Below are 19,491 nucleotides of genomic sequence, written 5' to 3'. Positions count from 1 at the left end.
GCACATGTTTTTGCAACATTTATACCACACTGACATAAACCTGTTTTAACTTTGAACTCTCCCCCTCATGTGTACACACAGCATGCTGTTTCTTTAGTACAATGGAGTTTGTTGTGTTGTAAACAGTCTGGATGATAATTAGACATGAGACCTCTCAAATCGTCAGGTAATTAGTAGATTTGTTAATTAATTCATCTCATTAATTAGTACCAATGATGTCTGACACATTGTCGTGTATGTCAGGCAGACATTCAACTGTCAGATGTTCGCAGCATATTTGAAGTGGAGAAAGATGTCATAAATGGCTTCTGAAAAATGTTTTCCACACTTCTCAAATGTTTTCGTTTCACATTTCTGCAGTGAAAGTGAAATCATACATTTGTTATTATACAAGGAAATAAGACTATTATTTTTTTTCAATTTATCTTCATAAAGTCGTATAATAAAATAGTGTGGGATTTTTTGTACATTTGAATTAAGGTTTATGTACCCTTCTGTAGCCATTTTTGTACGAATTTTTCAAACCTCAATTGTATCAAAACTAAAGATATAATAAATAATAGAGATAGGTCATTTAGTAAATGTTCCAAGGGGAAACGTGATGCAAAGCTTTATTTTTTACTGTTTCATTGCATTTGATAGAAAAAGAGGACTTTGTGGCAAATAAATCAAGATTTTTATAGAAAATCCACAGCCTTTAATACAGAGATTTTTGTTATAAAATTTGAAACATAAATTACTCACTTGATTTTCTATGATGTGCTAGTGTTTATTTTTTACAAAAAGTTCTAAGTAACCTGTAAATTCCAAAACACCTCGTGCTGAGTCACTAAAGTCGAGCGCACCCTAAAAGGTGTACTTGATTTTGGCAATATTTATACTTGTCTTAACCAATAACTACATTTATAAACTTGTTTTAAGGAAATCAATGCTAGCACTGCATGCAATAATCCTATATCATTGCCAAATATGAGAGTACAAGGATAAAGGCTGTGGATTTTCTATAAAAATCTTGATTTATTTGCCACAAAGTCCTCTTTTTCTATTAAATGCAATGGAACAGTAAAAAATAATGCTTTGCATCAAGTTTCCCTTGGAATATGTACAAAATGGCCTATCTCTATTATTTATAATATCTGTAGTTTTGATACAATTGAAGTTTGAAAAGTTCGTACAAAAATGGCTACAGAAGGGTACATAAACCTTAATTGACAGTGAGAATATATACATTTTTTAGTGCAATATCTCTATGACATGCTATATGTATCAAGGAAGTAGTTCATATAGCAGGGCTGACATTACCTTGAGATATAGAAGTCTGGGGGGCAGGAGAACAAATCTTTTAAAGTATGAAATTGGACAATAGAGTTACACATGTACATGATTGAAGTATTAAAGATGATAGGGATAAATAAATCATTGCAGAGAAAGGGGTCAGGGGAGTGTACAGCAATGATATTAATGCATCTTTTTCCTCTCTATCTTCACTAAGTATTTGATTATGTCATCAAGTTTGAAAGAAGTTTTCAGAAAATTTAAAGTACCTAATGGCATTTTAGATCAAGGAATAGACTCCTTCTTAATCTTTGACTGAATTTTTAGTTAAGCCTTGATACTCTGCTGGCTGCATGGTGGACTGTTCCCATAGAAAATTTACTACCCTATTACCAAATATTTTTGGATTGGACTGATAGTAATTTGTTATTGATACACTGACCTTGCTGGTGCACTGTTCCCATAGGAAATTTACTACCCTATTACCAAATGTTTTGGGATTGGACCTGATAGTAATTTGTTTTTGATACTGACACTGGGTTGGAATGTTCCCTGGGGATATTAATACCCAAGTTCCAAGTGGTTTTTGTATTGTCCAGATCTAGATATATCTTTGATATTGACTACTGTGAAATTTTCATTTGCCAAAAAGATTCTAAGATAAACATCCCAATGTTCAATTGCATCTTAAAGAGTTGATTTTTTGGCATTCAAATTAGAGTTCTTTTAGCTTAATTGCTTTTAAATTGATTTAAGTTTTCAGATTTCAGACATTCAGTATACATGTATTTATTATTTGATTTTGGAAATGCACATACAACATATACAATTGATAATGAAGGCAATTTCGTTATTTTAACATGTGTACTGTAGAATACCTTGTGTATATGACATCATACGTTACTACTTTTAATTTACAATTTAAAAGACTTGTAACAAAAAATTCAGTATTGTGATAACACATGCATTGTAGGGATATCAAGTAGATTGATACCCCTTGCCTTCATGACAATGTTATTTTCTAGGGTAACAATCTGCTTTATCACCCTCTCAGCTATGTGTTATTAATATTAAAGCCTTAGTAAACATCAGCAATTATTGATTGAACCACTGCTTTTCACATGTTTCTGAGAAAGGTCAATTCTCGTTGGTCACATCTGGGAAAGGGGAAACATAATGGAAAAACTTATTAAGGTTTTAGTTGTTCATTATCACTGCAAATCTCATTCAGGGGACAATGGTTGACAGAAAGTTCAATTAGTGAGCTTTGATTGATTTTGACAAGATGGTGTCTTTTGATTGTTCATGTGTTCTACAGAAAATGTTAAACATCCTCCTCTTAATTGGAAAGATAGCTGGCCAAACATTGCATGGACGGCCATATTAAGCATATAATTGCTGAAGATGTAAAACTGAATAATTAGAAAAGCTGTCACCTTTCTCTATATAATACAAATATGTAAAGTCACTTCATTAAAAGATTGACTCATTTATTATGAATTCATTAGATCATGATCTATGAAGGTCACATGAAGATAATGGTTCGTTTGCCTTGACAAGTAAACATGTTTAACAATGAAAGTAAATATGATGGAAAATAGGAAAATAACATTACAGAACAGAAAAACCTGAATACATGTCCAAGAATTACATGTGCCTTCCATTTCATTGAATTATATATAGAAATACTTTAACATTGTTTTGAGTTATTAAGAATAATAGGTAAGGATAAGTGCTGATGTCTGACCTACAGGTATTTGTTTGGTTTTCATATTGTGAAGGTGTCAGACCACCAATTAAAAATCCCTATCTGTTCAACCAAATTTTGCAATTTTCACAGCTTTCTAAATATTTTACCTTAAGTTTAACTTCAAGGAAACCAGGTATATCCTGAATTGTACATGTATCATCTTCCTACATGCCAATTTTCAACCAATGTTTAAAGTCTTGTAACAAATTTCTGATTTTAAAAAGGCAGGTACTACCAAAATAACTCCCGGTTTTCTGGAAATCTTAAATTAGTGTACTATGTAGCGCATTAATCCTGAATTTTTAATGCAAACTCATAGACAAGTGAATTTTGGCTCAAAATGGTCTAAATATATTTCCCTTTCACCAAAAGTTTCATTTCTGCAAATTTGTTGGTAAGTTTAAGTAAACAATGGCATCAAAAGCACTATTTTGTGTCAAAGTAGGACTACTTTTACATACGTTCTAAATTGGAGGGAGTAATTGGTGGTCTGACACCTAAAGAGCCAAAAAAGTTGCTCAGAAATCTTTGCTTTGCTTTATTCTTAATCCTTAGTTAATTTGAAGTCAGAAACATCCTATCTGAGCATAATGTGACTTATATTACAAATTTCACAGCTCAATTTAAACTGACTGTAATGTATGACTTTGATAGAAAATACTTGAAAATTTCATTTTGGACTACAGGAACATAAACTTTCAATATCAAGATCAGTTTTGTTGATTTTTTTCATGTTTGTTCTACTTCTTAAAAGACTTTCCACAATTTTTACAATGGGTTAAGTAAAAAATTCAAGGTATTGAAGAGTCAAGGAATATTGACCCCCCTTTTTTACACCTGGTGTAAGTAATGGGACTATTAAATGATCAAAAGTGCAGTCATGGTCATTTAACTGTTTTTATTTTCTATCAGTTGATACAACTTAAGGCATAAAACTTTCATTTGAGATAATAAATGGGATTTTTGTGAGTTTTTGCAATGTTTACATCAGGCTATGTTATCTGCCAAAGACATGCTATGACGCAATGATATAAGGGATAAGAATCAAATAATTTCATTAAATCTTGATGACAAGAACTTTTTTTGGTGGTAAAATAACCATGTTTTAATGTTAATACCACAGAAACATCTTGCTGTGCATTTATAACAATTTGGGACATTTTTTTTATGTGAAAGCATATTGTCAGGGTGGGAAAAGCTAAAAATAGCACAAATTCAGGTCTAAGGCTCTAAATTTGCAATATGTGACTTTTTGCCCCCAAAAAGATTGAAATGTGACTACTATCACTTCATATGATCAGTTAAGTAAAAAAAATCAATTGTTTTCTGAATTTGGGGTTTCACCGCATTTCCCTTAAAGGTGTCAGACCACCAATTAAAAATCCCTATCTGTTCAACCAAATTTTGCAATTTTCACAGCTTTCTAAATATTTTACCTTAAGTTTAACTTCAAGGAAACCAGGTATATCCTGAATTGTACATGTATCATCTTCCTACATGCCAATTTTCAACCAATGTTTAAAGTCTTGTAACAAATTTCTGATTTTAAAAAGGCAGGTACTACCAAAATAACTCCCGGTTTTCTGGAAATCTTAAATTAGTGTACTATGTAGCGCATTAATCCTGAATTTTTAATGCAAACTCATAGACAAGTGAATTTTGGCTCAAAATGGTCTAAATATATTTCCCTTTCACCAAAAGTTTCATTTCTGCAAATTTGTTGGTAAGTTTAAGTAAACAATGGCATCAAAAGCACTATTTTGTGTCAAAGTAGGACTACTTTTACATACGTTCTAAATTGGAGGGAGTAATTGGTGGTCTGACACCTGAAAGACAAAAGAGGCAAAACCACAAGTTACAAAGCATTATCTTTGCCAAATTCTTACAATAATCAATATGCATTTGGGTTTTAATCTGTTTTCCTTAGAATTTTTGAAGGTGTAACTGTTTGCAAAATACAATGTAATTAGAAAAGAATGAAGTATGGAAAAAGGATAATGAATTGATCATGCAGAAAACAATTTATTCAATATAATACAACACATGTCAAAGACCAACTCCAGTGGAACTGGTAGTAAGAAAATCATTCTGAATAAACTAACATTCAGTGACCAAAATGATATGCATATTATAATATGAAAAAAAATGATTTGTAGGTCCTTAGTGTAGGTGTACTTAAGATATATAGAAAACTGCTTACATTCCTTGGGAAACACAAATATTCGGAGGATCATATCTGTGTTCACCTAACTTCACCACAACAGCCAACACATTTGAATTAAATAGTTATTGGTGTGTTTGTTGTGGCTTGAAACCTTGACTTATCTTTGTTCCCCACAACAGTCCACACATCTGACTCGAAGAGTTGTTGGTTTGGTTGTTGTAGCTTGGGGAGCCTTGCCATGTCTTTGTTCGCCACAACAGTCCACAAAACTGACCCTAAGAATTGATGGTTTGTGTGTTGTGACTAAGAGCCTTGACATGTCTTTGTTCCCAACAACGGTCCACACATCTAGCTTTAATAGTTGTTTGTTTGGTTGTAGTAGCTTGGACTGGAGTCCTAACATATTTTTGTTCTCCACAACAGTCCACACATCTGACTGTAACAAGTTGTTGGTTTGGTTGTTATGATAAAACATCTTAGTTGCCCACCAGACCCATGTCACATATGACAGTTTGGTTGTTATGGCTTACTATTGAATCCTCAAATGCATTTAACATTATTGTAAGGAGGAAATTAATTGGGAAATGGACTGTCAGATCATTTATCAGTAGTTTGGAGCCATATTCCTCAGTAAACTTGTCAATGAAACCAAAACCTCTTTAAATATGCTAATAACATTGCTAATAATATTACATTATGATTATAATGATGTTACTAAGTGCAGTCTGAGAGTAACTTTAGAAGTTATGAAATTGATTTTATAAAGAATTAAGTATGTCAGTCTGTTTATCCTTGAGTGAAATATGTTTTATGCAAATTGATTGACTTTGAACTAAAGAAATGGATACTTTCAATATAGACCTTCAGGGAATATTTCATATTCATAGCTGATATTCTTCCTCATAAATATCAATTTATGATAAGATAACAAGGTTATACCATACACCATTCTTTTTTCTTCTTTCTTAAAAATTGTTTCGCTGTCTAGGTTTCATGATAGAAGTCCATATTCAAGTTTTGTCAAAAATATTGTGAGCTATGCATGTTTATAGTACGATAATGTTGTAAATGTTTAACTCCTTTAAGGATATTAACCTTCAGAAAGTTATGATTCGTTATGAAAACATATTGCAGTTAAACTTAGTTTTATTTGAATAAACTCAATGATCTTTGATGTTAAGTCAGTCAGAGGGGTGTTGCTAGTATAAAATTGAACACCTACTTTGTGTATATAAATAATTATTATGGCTGAGTAAAGATTGCATAGCATGAAATTTTATTGAATTCCATCTAGTTCTCTTTGTACTTGGGCTATATAGTTATATTTTATAGTAGCAGTAAAGTTTGAAGCAGTGAGGCATAGGAAGTGTTTCTTTTCAATAACTTGTATAAAGTATTTTTACAGCCTCAAATGTGTTGGTCACCTTGACGATTACCTTTTATCTTTACTATACAGGAGAAGTAAGCAGTATAAAAAAAGTTTTTGATGACGATACTATTTTGTTTGCATTTGAAACAATATTGCAAAAATAAAAACTACATGTATTTACTTTTTTCTTCTTTAGATATACGCAATCAACTCAACGAACAATTAAGATGTCTGGAAAATCGTCTAGAAATTCAGGTGGCCATGGTACAGGAAATTCAGGAATTTTTCCGACGGAAGGCAGAAGTAGAATTGGAATATTCAAGAAATTTAGAAAAATTAGTGAAAAGTACAAAGTTACGGCACCGACAAGAAAAACAAAAGTAAGACAGCTTGCAAACATATAAACTATCTTCTACATATACAACTTAAATGTAGCAAACACAGGACTCTATGTATTGTTGTTACCATAACATTCTCACATTTTCAAATATTTTGACTATTTCTAGGGTAGGTAATGAGAGCTATTATTTGTCTCATTTAAAAGAAGGAAAACATTCAGGATGGCTAATTTCATAGACCAAAGTGGTGACAGACACCTTTCCTAGCTACTTACAGTAAAAAACTATCTTATTTCAAAATCTTTCTTAAGCTTTTGAAAATTAATGATCATAATAAATCCTACGATTAAAAATTGACAATGGAAAGATGGGTAACATTTGATACGAGCCATTTAATTTTTTATATTACTTTCTTTTAAGTCGTCATTATACACATTATAAAGACACCATTTGATATAAGTTTGTTCTTTTCAGACGTGAACATTGGTCTCTGTTCTCCACATTATAAAGACACCATTTGATATAAGTTTGTTCTTTTCAGACGTGAACATTGGTCTCTGTTCTCCACATTATAAAGACACCATTTGATATAAGTTTGTTCTTTTCAGACGTGAACATTGGTCTCTGTTCTCCACGTTTACATGCTGGCAGCAACTGTTAGATATTACCAAGAAAGAAAGCCGAGATCATGGTTCCTATGGAGATGTTTGCAATAACCAGTTAGCTCATAGGCTTGGTGACATCATAGACAATTCCAGGAGAATATTTAATAGAGTAAGGCATTAGTCAAGTGAATCAGTAACTGGTGATTGACAAAATGTCACATTACACACATATGATAGTCTCTTACATTGAAGGTGACATGTATTAAACATGCAAAATTTTCAGATAATGGTCAAAACTGATGTTGCTGAATTCTATTATGTAACACAAATTGCACAATAGATATGATTAGCTGATAATAATGTTGGTTGTCTGTTAAACATTCAACAACAAATTACATGCATTTTCAAAATGAGAACATGATATTATGTGTATCCCTGCTATGTACTAGATTGACATACTGAGCCTGATTTGTTACTTGGTAGTTTACATGGTCTGCAGAATGACATGTCACTGTACCTAGACACATTATTCTAACTCTCAGCCTTTATTCCTTTAATGATTTGTAACTTGGTAGTTTACATTGTCTGCAGAATGACATGTCACTGTATCTAGACACATTATTCTAACTCTGAGTCTTTACTCCTTTAATGATTTGTAACTTGGTAGTTTACATGGTCTACAGAATGACATGTCACTGTACCTAGACACATTATTCTAATTCTGAGCCTTTACTCCTTTAATGATTTGTAACTTAGTAGTTTACATGGTCTACAGAATGACATGTCACTGTACCTAGACACATTATTCTAACTCTGAGCCTTTACTCCTTTAATGATTTGTACTTAGTGGAGAAGCAGCAAATACAATTTTAAAGTCTTTGTTGGACCTAACCTGTATTGGAACCCATGACCTCCTGTACTCGAGGGGTGCATGAGACCACAGAAGGTGGTCATAATTAGATGGCTGGTTGTCTTTTTTGCCTTATATGGACCTAATCAAGTATAGATTATAATGATTCTTTAGTTGTACATTTTCCATTGTGGTCTTCTACACTAGTGCTAATCATTTAATAAAAAATCTAAGTGTTTCATAAAAAAAATAGATTTTTTTTGGTAGATAATAATATTTTGATATAATCTGGTAGGAGGTTATTAGGTTGATAAAAAACTGATTGTGACCTCTTTAGACCATAATGGTGTGTGAAGCAAAATATTCACAACAAACATAGGCAGATCCTCTGTCAGATTTGATCATGATAAACGTAATTACTCTTTCCTATCAGTAATTTCCTTTTTATTTACCTCTTGTTGGTATATTATACAAAATGTGTAAATTAATGATGTCATTTCCCTCTTGTTTTTATGAAAATAACTAAATTTTAACCAATTATGAAACATTTTGTCGATAAGTAATTTATTTTAAAGTATAATGATAGAAAACATGTTAAAGTAGGATGTCATTTATTGAATTTTGAAGATCATAAAACTCATAATTTTGATGTGTCATGTTATTATATTTAATAGAAATTGATCCACCACCATTAAATATGTTTAGTTCTCTTATATTAACCAAAAGCCGGTTTTAAGATCAATGACAGAACAACAACTGCAACTGTAGTCAGTCATCCATGACAAAACTGCAATAACTTTAATATGTAAAATTAGTACAAGAAAGATCAAAAGGGTAGAATTAAAAAGTAGGTATGAACAGGTTTAGTTAAACATCTTAGTATTTTATTACTTCATTTGGTTTTTTTCTAGGTATATTTTCTGTAACATTGTCTTAAATTCACTAGGCCTATATGTAATTTCATAAGAGGGAATGTATATTATCTAAATGACCCAGAAATATAAAAGATATTTAATCCATATTTATTTAAATTCATTCTTAAGTGGGTTGTGGACTAGACAATAAATGATTGATATCATTTTTACCTGAGATATGGACCGTAATGAATGTTTTTAACACCTGTCTAAGATTTATAAGGAAGGGGGATTGTGAGACTTAATTTTTCACTAAATGACCGTGCAAGTTTTAATTTACAGCCAAAATATTCAATTTAATATAAATATTTAAGGAAGAGTGTTCTCTTTGGGAAATTGCATCCATATCATAAAATTTTCGTACAATGTATATTATATTAAATGTAATTGATAGATAATACACGTAGGTGAATATAAACTTTGTGGTCGCATAACACTTGATTACTGAACCCAATGTTTCTTCATGGATAACTCTTCTTAAGTTCTGTTACTACACCCAAGCCTAACAAATAAATGTGTGGGATAGTAAAAAGCATTTATAAGTGTAAAAATATGTATAACTGGTTTTTTTTGTTCGCTTTCATGATTTAAGTTTACACAGCATCAAATCTTATTAAAACACCTACCGGTAATTTTGTAATGAAAATATAACTTGTATGTAGCCCTCTGATATTGAATATCATATAGGCAAAACAAAAATAAAAAATAAATAAAACAATATTTGTAAATCTTTATATTTCAAGTTATAAAAAACAAAATTGGGAATAGAAAATGGGAATGTGTCAAAAAGACGACAACCTGACCAAAGAGCAAAAACAACAAAGGCCAGCAATGGGTCTCCTACACAGCATTTTTTTTCTTTTAATAAATTTTATAAAGATTTGGGTGGAATTCGTTTAGAAGGAAGTAGTTTTGATAAGGAGGATCCCTTTTCATGCATGTTTTATTATATGAAATAGACATCTGCAACAGAAGCTGAGAAAGTAGTTATAATTAATGATGCAAGGTCACTTAAATCAACATGTGTTATACAATGTTTACATGTTTTTAGTAATCTGTTCCTGGGTAACTTGCTGTGTTACACAATGTTTACATGTTTAAGTGATCTATTGGTTGGTAACTTGCTGTGTAACAGTATTCTTTTGTCTAATTTTAGTGTAAAAATGTTGGTGATGAAAGCCATGAAGAAATAATGAAGGCATTAACAGAGTTACAAAGTGTAAGTAAATACCTGTTAAAAACAGCTGATAAGATTGACCTTTGACCTGATTATGTAAGCAGGTGAGAACATTGACATGACACTACTGTCTATTGGTATTGATTTATTGGAGAAGAAATTAATAAGATTGGAGACATACATGATTCATTTAAAATAAGGAAATATTAGTGAATCAGCATTTATTTATCTTTACTAAGCACCTTTATTTATTAAATCTATGAATGACAGTTCAGTGACTGTTGATAATTAGAAAAGTAAGGGTGGAGTTCCAGTGAGCAAATAAATAATGTCATGACTTGAGTGAACAAATAAGTTGGTCATAATGACATAATTTCTAAATGAAAATCTGAAGACAATTGAATTGAAGTAATATGACACTTGATTCAAGTGTAGATTGTGTCCTTGTTTCCTAGAAGAAATAGGTCAATCTTGATTTGATTTCCATTGTTTTGGTTTCAAGTCTTAATATCTTTCTGAAAATAAATATGGAAGAATATAAATAAATATTATTGTAGAGGACGTTCCGTCATAAAAATGGGAAGGTTGGAACTGATAACCAAATCAAATAAATAAAATTGTCCTATATTTGTTTAAGGAAATAGTTATGTAATATACTGATACATAATATACGACTTGCTGTTCTTAGAAAGTAAATATCTATTAGTTCTGAGCTACTTCCTTGTGATAAAAGGAAATAAATGTCTTAACCTTATAATCTGTGCATCAGTAAATAATCTAGGTATAATTTGATATCGGAACACAACCTTTTCTGATTTGTTAGAATTTCCAAATTCCCTCAGATCATGATATCTGCTCCAAATTTCCCTCATATCATGATATCTGCTCCAAATTTCCCTCAAATCATGATATCTGCTCCAAATTTCCCTCAGATCATGATATCTGCTCCAAAGTTCCCTCAGATCATGATATCTGCTCCAAATTTCCATCAGATCATGATATCTGCTCCAAATTTCCATCAGATCATGATATCTGCTCAAAATTTCCATCAGATCATGATATCTGCTCCAAATTTCCATCAGATCATGATATCTGCTCAAAATTTCCATCAGATCATGATATCTGCTCAAAATTTCCCTCATATCATGATATCTGCTCCAAATTTCCCTCAAATCATGATATCTGCTCCAAATTTCCCTCAGATCATGATATCTGCTCCAAAGTTCCCTCAGATCATGATATCTGCTCCAAATTTCCATCAGATCATGATATCTGCTCCAAATTTCCATCAGATCATGATATCTGCTCCAAATTTCAATCTGATAATGATATCCGCTCTTGTGATTTAAAGGCCTAGGCCAATTGATAGTGTTTTCCAGAAAGTTGATACATCTAACTCTGTCCAGCCTATCATTTTAATGTAACATATGCAGCAACCAAACAGTACAGGATAACTTATGATATTTATCTAGAGGTCACAATACTGAATTTATTAATGAGCAGGCATTCTTGCACCTGTTAAAAAACTCTAAATCACCTGCAGTCTTAATATATTCAAAATTCAACAGGGATAACAAGGAAATTATAAAATCTGTGCACTGATATTATACAAAAGAAATTATAAGAAACTGACAAGGTTAATGAATATTGGCCAAGCACATACATGAATCATGACAGACTAAGGTTGAGGTTGAGGAGAACAAAAATGAAGAAAATAACTGATGTTCCATGACTAACCCTGATAGCAGTATAACTCTACTTGACAGGTTTATACACTTATCAAAACAAAAATATGTGTTCCAGTATTTTGATTAAGAAATAGTACACTTATAAATTTGTAATACAATACAAAATATTGTTCTATGATCTGCTCCAAGGTCATCTTATAATTACTGGTATTTTTATTTTCGCAATGTAATGAAAAACAAACAAATCTGTTACCAGTCTTAATCAAGATATCTCAATTAGAAGAGCACTTGACTATCTTGGGGAAAACAATTAAAAAAAATAGTGTATTGGGTAGTGAAAGAGTGAATTAATATTGGGACATCTGCACTTAAGCATCATAAATACAAAATAGTATATCTTTAAAAATGTATTCTTTGCAGCTGTAAAAATACTTTGAACATCACATAGATTTACTGAATCAAAGTATGTTTTTACAGCTGACTACTTTGAGTCTGTTACATAGGTACAATTAATAAAAGTTTACTTATGTGTCATCTGAACCTTGAATTTGTTTATTAATGGTATTTGTAGAATAACTGGCCCTTCAGACATAGACATTGTATTACCAATTCAATGTTTAGATAGTCTTACAATAAGAATTGTTGCTCTAAAACTGGTACTGTAGTTAACAAGTTAATTAATTTCATAAATTTCTTGTACTATACATACTCCAATCGTAAAGCTATAATGAAAAAAAGAATGAATATTTCTGAATTCTTTATCATTGTTTATACTGTACCATCTTGTATAAACTCTCAGAACATAAATTAAACTTCTAAATTGTTTTGGATTTTGTTATACATTTGAATTCAGGTTTCACCTTTATCCATGAAATCAGTGAAAATTGGTATATTACAAATAATAATGAATTGACAGTATTTTTCAAATATTTGTATGTGATATTGTTATAATGCAGATTATTTATTTTAGGCTATGAAAACATATCATGCCTACCAATCAGACAGTAAGTCAGCAGAAGCCAAACTTAAAACTGTAGAAACACAGAAGGCAAAGTTAGAACAACAATTAGCTGGCAAGAATGCTACCAGTAATAGGAAACTTAAGTCATTTAACAGACAGACAGAAAAGGTAAGGGTTAAGTATGTTAATCTTTGCAAAAGAAGATTGTATGACTTGTAGTTAGATTCTTCATGTTTTTCATTTTTATGATTTTAATATGTTTAAAGTGTAAAATAAAACAAAAGGACTTGTGCCAAATTAAACAGGAAATAAGATTTTCTGCAGAAGAATCCTGTTGAATTTACCATCATTCCTTTTAATATGAAATGAAAGCATCAATTTTGGGTTCTAACATTACTTATATGGAAACCTTTTCATAAGAACAATCCGACCAAAAAAAATAATGAGGTTTTTTTTCCCAGACTTATTTATAAAAAAATATATACTAATTTGTTTGTGAATATTTATTTCATATTTAGCTCTAGCTTATTTTTGTTAAAAAAAACCATAGACAAATAAGGATGATATGTGTTATTTTAAAATATAGTTAGGAATATTTATAAAACAGTTAGGGCTATAGGTCAATGAGACTAAAACCAAACACAGAAAAGAAAGCTATAGATTAACATAGTGTCAAATATGTATTATGTTAGTGTTTTCATGCATGGTTTTACTATAATGAAATGATGTACAAATTTAATATTCATTCATTTCTTTTCAGAGAGAAACCAAATATATGGATAATAAGAAAAAAGCTTTAAAGGCTAGAAACGACTATTTGTTAGGTATTGAAAGTGCTAATGCCTCCATCAACAGATATTTTGCTGATGACTGCTCTGACCTTATGGATGTAAGTCTAATCATGTCTGTTCAATTTTGTAAATTTGCCAATGTTAATTAATATGCTTACTGTTTTAGATGTAAACATCTACTGTGATAGGGGAGTTTTATGTTTCCTTTAAGATTTGAGACTTAAACTGATTTATCTTTGATTAACAGATGTTGTAATGTTGTGATAACATTTAGGTATATGATGACAGATAGGAGTGAGGTGAATCAGGTTATTCCCTTGCTATAAATAGATTTCCTTAAGATAAGGTTGATGATAATACTTTGATGTATTCTTTGATGTAATTTAAGCATGAGCTGCAGTTATATTTTGACGGTTTAATTGGAATAAAAAATGAGTCAAAATGTTTTCATTAAATTTATAAAGATAACCAGCTATTTACATTCAATTGAATAAAATGATTTTATTTTTGCTTGTCTGTTCAATTTTGCAAGTCTAGAAAATCATTCATAAATCAATTTGTACACCAATTTTATGTAAATAAACATTCTAATCAAATTATTGAATATTTCTGATTAAACATGGATGAGGAAATTTTTTTTGACCAATTTGATTTAGATGTCTAATACAGTCATTCCCAAGGTGCTTCAGTTATGTGGGTATATCCAGAAATAAATGGTTTGGTCTATTAAAATTTCTTCAATTACTTAACCAAATAACCAGCTCAGATGTAAGAATTTTATATACCGGTACTCATGATGTAAATGAATACCAAAACACTGACTGGAGGAAAATCAATTCGGAAAGTCTATAATCACATGGCAAAATCAAATAACAAAACGCAACATAAAAGAATGGACAAGAACTGTCATATTCCTGACTTGGTACAGGCATTTTGAAATGTAGAAAATGGTGGATTGAACCTGGTTTTATAGCTAGCTAAACCTCTTACTTGTATGACAGTCACATCAAATTCCATTATTATATTCCATTACATTTTCTTTTTCAGTGTATGGACTTTGGATATCATAATTCTGTACGATGTTCAATGTTGGTATATCAGTCATGTCATAAAAACTTAGCCAAGGGACATAACAATGCTTGTGAGGTGGTCAATAAATGTGTTGGTGACTTAGACGCACAATCTGATAAACAAAGATTTATAGAACTTTACAACTCTGCTTTCATGCTTCCAAAAAAGTTTGAATTTCAACCATATCGTGGGGACGAGGTTAGTATAGCAAGTTTTGTTTAAATTGTTTAAATTAAGGTAGATCATAAGTAAATATTTTTTGAGACAGAATTTTCTTATACTTAGCCAGAATGAAGATTTTACTATGCTCTTTTCAAAAATATAATAAAAAGTATGGGTCACCATGCTATTTTTCAAGCTATATGTCGTTGAAAATTGCCTAAATTTGGTTAGATTGTTCATGGAAAAACACATTTGTGTGCATAAAAAAAATTCTATGAGATAGAATTTTGAAATAAATTGGGAAAAGATAGTTTTTGTAATATATTTTAAGAAAATAAAAAGAAAAAATGGTGTCACCGAACTTGTTTTCTTGCTAAAAGTAAAAAGAAAAAATTTCCCTATCAGTCCAGTATAAATTTTCTACTAAAAGAGTTATCTTCCCTTAAATGGCCCATTTGAAAAAAATGATTCTAAAAACAAAAAAAATGATATTTGTTTAAATATTTTTAATTATACAAAAAATTACTAAGTTTTCTTTAAATCATTAAACAGTCTAACCTTTAAATTGCAAATCTGTCTCCAAATTTGCAGATTTAGGCAAATAACTAGACCGACTTTTTACTGTGATTGTACATTCCAAGATGGCGGTATACCATGTATCTACCTTAAATATTGAGATGTGATATGATAAATATGAACATTATAGACCATTCAAATAAGAAGAAATATACAGTAGTGTTACTTTAAATTTTCATTACAATTGAGAAAACAAATGGCCTAATTTATAATAAAACAACTTACGAAAAACAAATATTTCAGACACTAACCAATGACATCCACTGATACTTCAGGCTCTTGACTATGGACAGGCACATGAAGAGTGTTTAGGGGTTAAACATGTTTGTGAGTGTTTAACCCTCCTCTTACCTGGGACAGTGGTGAAATAGCACAACATAAGAACAAACTATAAAAACTATTTATTTTTACCATTTTTTTTAGTACCAAGGAACATTTTAGTAACTTAAAAAATAAAAGGCCAAGGATGGATTAACATAAGGGAACAATGATGTCATTACAATATGATGGCATATAGAGGAGACTATAGGGCCAAAACTATGGGATTGTGTTACATTTTACATGTGAAAAATGTAAATAAGAATTGCAGGCACACAAAGACTTCATATAATAATTTACCAAAAAGCAATGAAGCCAATGGCCATTCTTGATCCAATAACTGATACCTGTATAAAATTTGTATTGAATTATGTGTATAATTGCAGGTTCAACAAGTTAGTGCTCAGAAATCAGTTCAGGATGATATATTACAACGATACCATGCAATTGGTGATAGGTTACGAGATTTACGTCTGGAAAATGATGAGGTGAGCTTCTTAGAAAATTATTGATGGTATAATATGATAGATGAAAAAATTTTAATTTATGAATATGGTTTCTAAAACAACATGCAGGGTAATAAAAAAATAGAGTGGCAATTGGAAAGAATTAATAGTTTGAAATGTCGTCAGGTTTTGAAAGTCTGAATTGAATAGAGAAGACAAATAAACCAACAAATGATTGATTTTCATGAATATTTTTACACCTTTTAACACCGTAAACCCTTCACATCAATAGTGTCTTTATATAGATGAAGGTATGTTTTGTTTTTAGTCGCATGTGATTTTACTTTTCAAAGCTTTCTATAAAAATTTATTGACAACAAAGGCAAAAATTTCAAAAGTATAGCATTTGTAATTCATTCTATTTTACTTTTAAAACATAGAGCACCATGGTTAAACATGTCACATTGGTACCATGATGGTTAGTTAATACTCTGGGGAGATTGAGGATGGTGGTAATGACTTTAGAAGGATGGAGGATTAAAGATAGTATTAGGAAGTTTAAAGAATAGGAACCTTATTTATATCACAGGATCCCCACATGAACAATAAAGAAAAACATTGCTATTATTGCTATTAGAATTTGTATTTAACCATTTGTTGTTTGTAGGTTTGGAAAACTTTGGAAGAGACTGAGAAGTCATTGAATGATAAAATCAACATTAAAGACTATGATGTCTCAACTTTCTTCCTGGAGGAAAACCATCCTCCAAAGTCTCCACATGAAGCTGCCAAAAGAAGGGGGGATAGAATAGAATTAGAGGGGTTTTATTTAGAAGTAAGTATAACATAATATTCTGTTGAAAAAAAAGTATATCAGGAAAATAATTGTTGAAAATTTTATAAATTTATTACTTTTTAACAGTTTTGTTAAAAGAATACATGAAGCTTTATGAGAGTCATTATTTGAATCAAACTGTAGTAAAAAAGAAAGGTTTGCTCAATAGGAAACTTCATTAACTGTCTTGAAATTTGTTATCCCTCAACATCAGCTGACATGATATAATTGACCATGGAATGGATGACCACTGGTTATTTGCACATTTAAAAAGTATAACAATAGCTATAATTCAAACTGGGTTGATAATGTTTCTATCTGGAGATTGAGTTTTTGTAGATTCAATTAATTGAATCCAATTTTCATGGATTGAGAAAAATTTGGAACATTGGACATTTGATTTCATGACCTTGTTAAATATTCAAATTTGCACCCACGTGATCCTGTTTTTTTGAAATTTCAAGTTTTAATGTATTTTTAAAGGAACAAAAAGTAATACATGCTTTTATTTTAAATGAATTTTTCTTTTTCAGAAATTTCATAGATATACATTAAGTTGCAATCAAATTGCTAGATTACAGGCCAAGTACAGTGCAATACAGAAAGCTCTCGGTGATAACTTATCTACTAGCTCTGGGTAAGTGTCCAATGCAGAAAGCTCTCAGTGATAACTTATCTATTACCTCTGGGTAAGTGTTCAATACAGATAGCTCTTGGTGATAACTTATCTACTAACTCTGGGTAAGTGTCCAATGCAGAAAGCTCTCGGTGATAATTTATCTACTAACTCTGGGTAAGTGTCCAATACAGACAGCTCTCGGTAATAACTTATCTACTAACTCTGGGTAAGTGTCCAATACAGAAAGCTCTTGGTGATAAATTATCCACCAACTCTGGATAAGAATCATAGATTATATCAGTTTCATTTTAAATTTAATTAAAAACCCTGAAAATTTGGTTGACAAAGAAACTGGGTATTGATATTGTACATGGTTCTAGATTTTTAGAAATACATACAAAAAAGCTTACATAGTCAACTTTCTATTGTATACTAAAAATCATTTTGATCATACATGGCTAAAATGCTTTATTTTCCAAATAAGATTAATAATAATAGAACTATACCTTCTATCTTGCAGTAGTCGACCACCTTCACTACCACCTAAGCCAAAAAAGAGAAGAATTGGTCGATCACAGATGGTAGGACAGCCAAAACTATTTGGTGGTAGTCTGGAAGAATATATAGAGGTAAAATTATCAGATGTGTCAATATCTTAGGTTCTGCATGATTTGAGAGAAAATATTCACCAGTTTGAATGATGATGTCCTTAGAAGTATTATTAAAACCCTTTGTTCATTTTATCCATAAAGCTATATTGATTGCATTGACCTCTATTAAAATTCCAAATAATGAGCCTTAAAATGCTTTCAATTTTTAAAATGAATAGCTGAATAACATTTCGTTGCACATGTTATATGGAATGTTCAGGACAGAAACATGTTAATGTTGTGTATATATAAAATTCTGTTAAAAGTTCATGCAGACAACACTTATTTACGTTCATGACGTTTAAGAACTTTGTTGACAATCATGTTATGCGTAGAGTGATGATGGATGGTGTTCATAGCATAATTTATTTATCCCTGCAATGCCAGATACAGCTTTGTATTTTTATCACATCTATATTGAAATAATTTAATTTTGGATGTAACGCGTCTTCTGATTGGCTGACGTTATTTTGTTTTCAGCCCATAGACATAATTTAGTCATGTGACCATGACTTCATCAATGTTTTTTCATGGTTTTCTATGGTTTAAAATGGAATTTAGAATTAAATTATAAGAAATGACTGTAACATTTTTTCTGTCTATTCGAAATAACATAAAAAATGTGGTGCACACTGTTAAATAACCCGCTTCGCGCGTTATTCAGTGTGTACCAAATTTTTTATGTTATTTCTTCATAGACAGAAAAAATATTACAGTCATTCCTTAAACAAGTATACAAAAGTCTATAAAGTTTGGATAAACTTGTTAATGTTTTTTTCTTCTCTTCCAGGCTACCAGCATGGATATTCCTCTTGTCATTAGAAGTTGTGTTCGGGCAATTAATCTTTATGGTAAGTTATATGTCATTTAAAAATAATTTTACAAATTGAACTACCATTATGAACAACAATATGCAAACGAATGTCATTGAG

The 19,491-nt window shown here is 30.8% G+C and overlaps 1 protein-coding gene across 12 annotated transcripts in view; it reads left to right on the top strand.

The window, feature by feature from the left end:
- The window catches only part of LOC139482064 (SLIT-ROBO Rho GTPase-activating protein 3-like), an 80,088-nt gene that overhangs the window by 47,363 nt on the left and 13,234 nt on the right, over positions 1–19,491 (top strand). For 10 of the 12 annotated variants that reach the window (XM_071265760.1, XM_071265729.1, XM_071265767.1 and 7 more), the window contains exons 2-12: positions 6,755–6,938; positions 7,505–7,670; positions 10,422–10,484; positions 13,101–13,259; positions 13,852–13,980; positions 14,930–15,151; positions 16,396–16,497; positions 17,123–17,290; positions 17,824–17,927; positions 18,430–18,538; positions 19,350–19,410. In XM_071265760.1, the coding sequence (XP_071121861.1) occupies positions 6,755–6,938; positions 7,505–7,670; positions 10,422–10,484; positions 13,101–13,259; positions 13,852–13,980; positions 14,930–15,151; positions 16,396–16,497; positions 17,123–17,290; positions 17,824–17,927; positions 18,430–18,538; positions 19,350–19,410 (1,467 nt within the window). Of the gene's footprint in view, positions 1–65; positions 167–6,754; positions 6,939–7,504; positions 7,671–10,421; positions 10,485–13,100; positions 13,260–13,851; positions 13,981–14,929; positions 15,152–16,395; positions 16,498–17,122; positions 17,291–17,823; positions 17,928–18,429; positions 18,539–19,349; positions 19,411–19,491 lie in introns of those variants that run through there. The other 2 variants (XM_071265801.1, XM_071265782.1) reach the window with 1 other exon arrangement.

This window comes from Mytilus edulis, chromosome 1, assembly GCF_963676685.1.
Source record: "Mytilus edulis chromosome 1, xbMytEdul2.2, whole genome shotgun sequence".
Classification (NCBI taxonomy): domain Eukaryota; kingdom Metazoa; phylum Mollusca; class Bivalvia; order Mytilida; family Mytilidae; genus Mytilus; species Mytilus edulis.
Note: the sequence above shows the minus strand (reverse complement) of the source record. Positions and strands in the feature narration are given on the sequence as shown.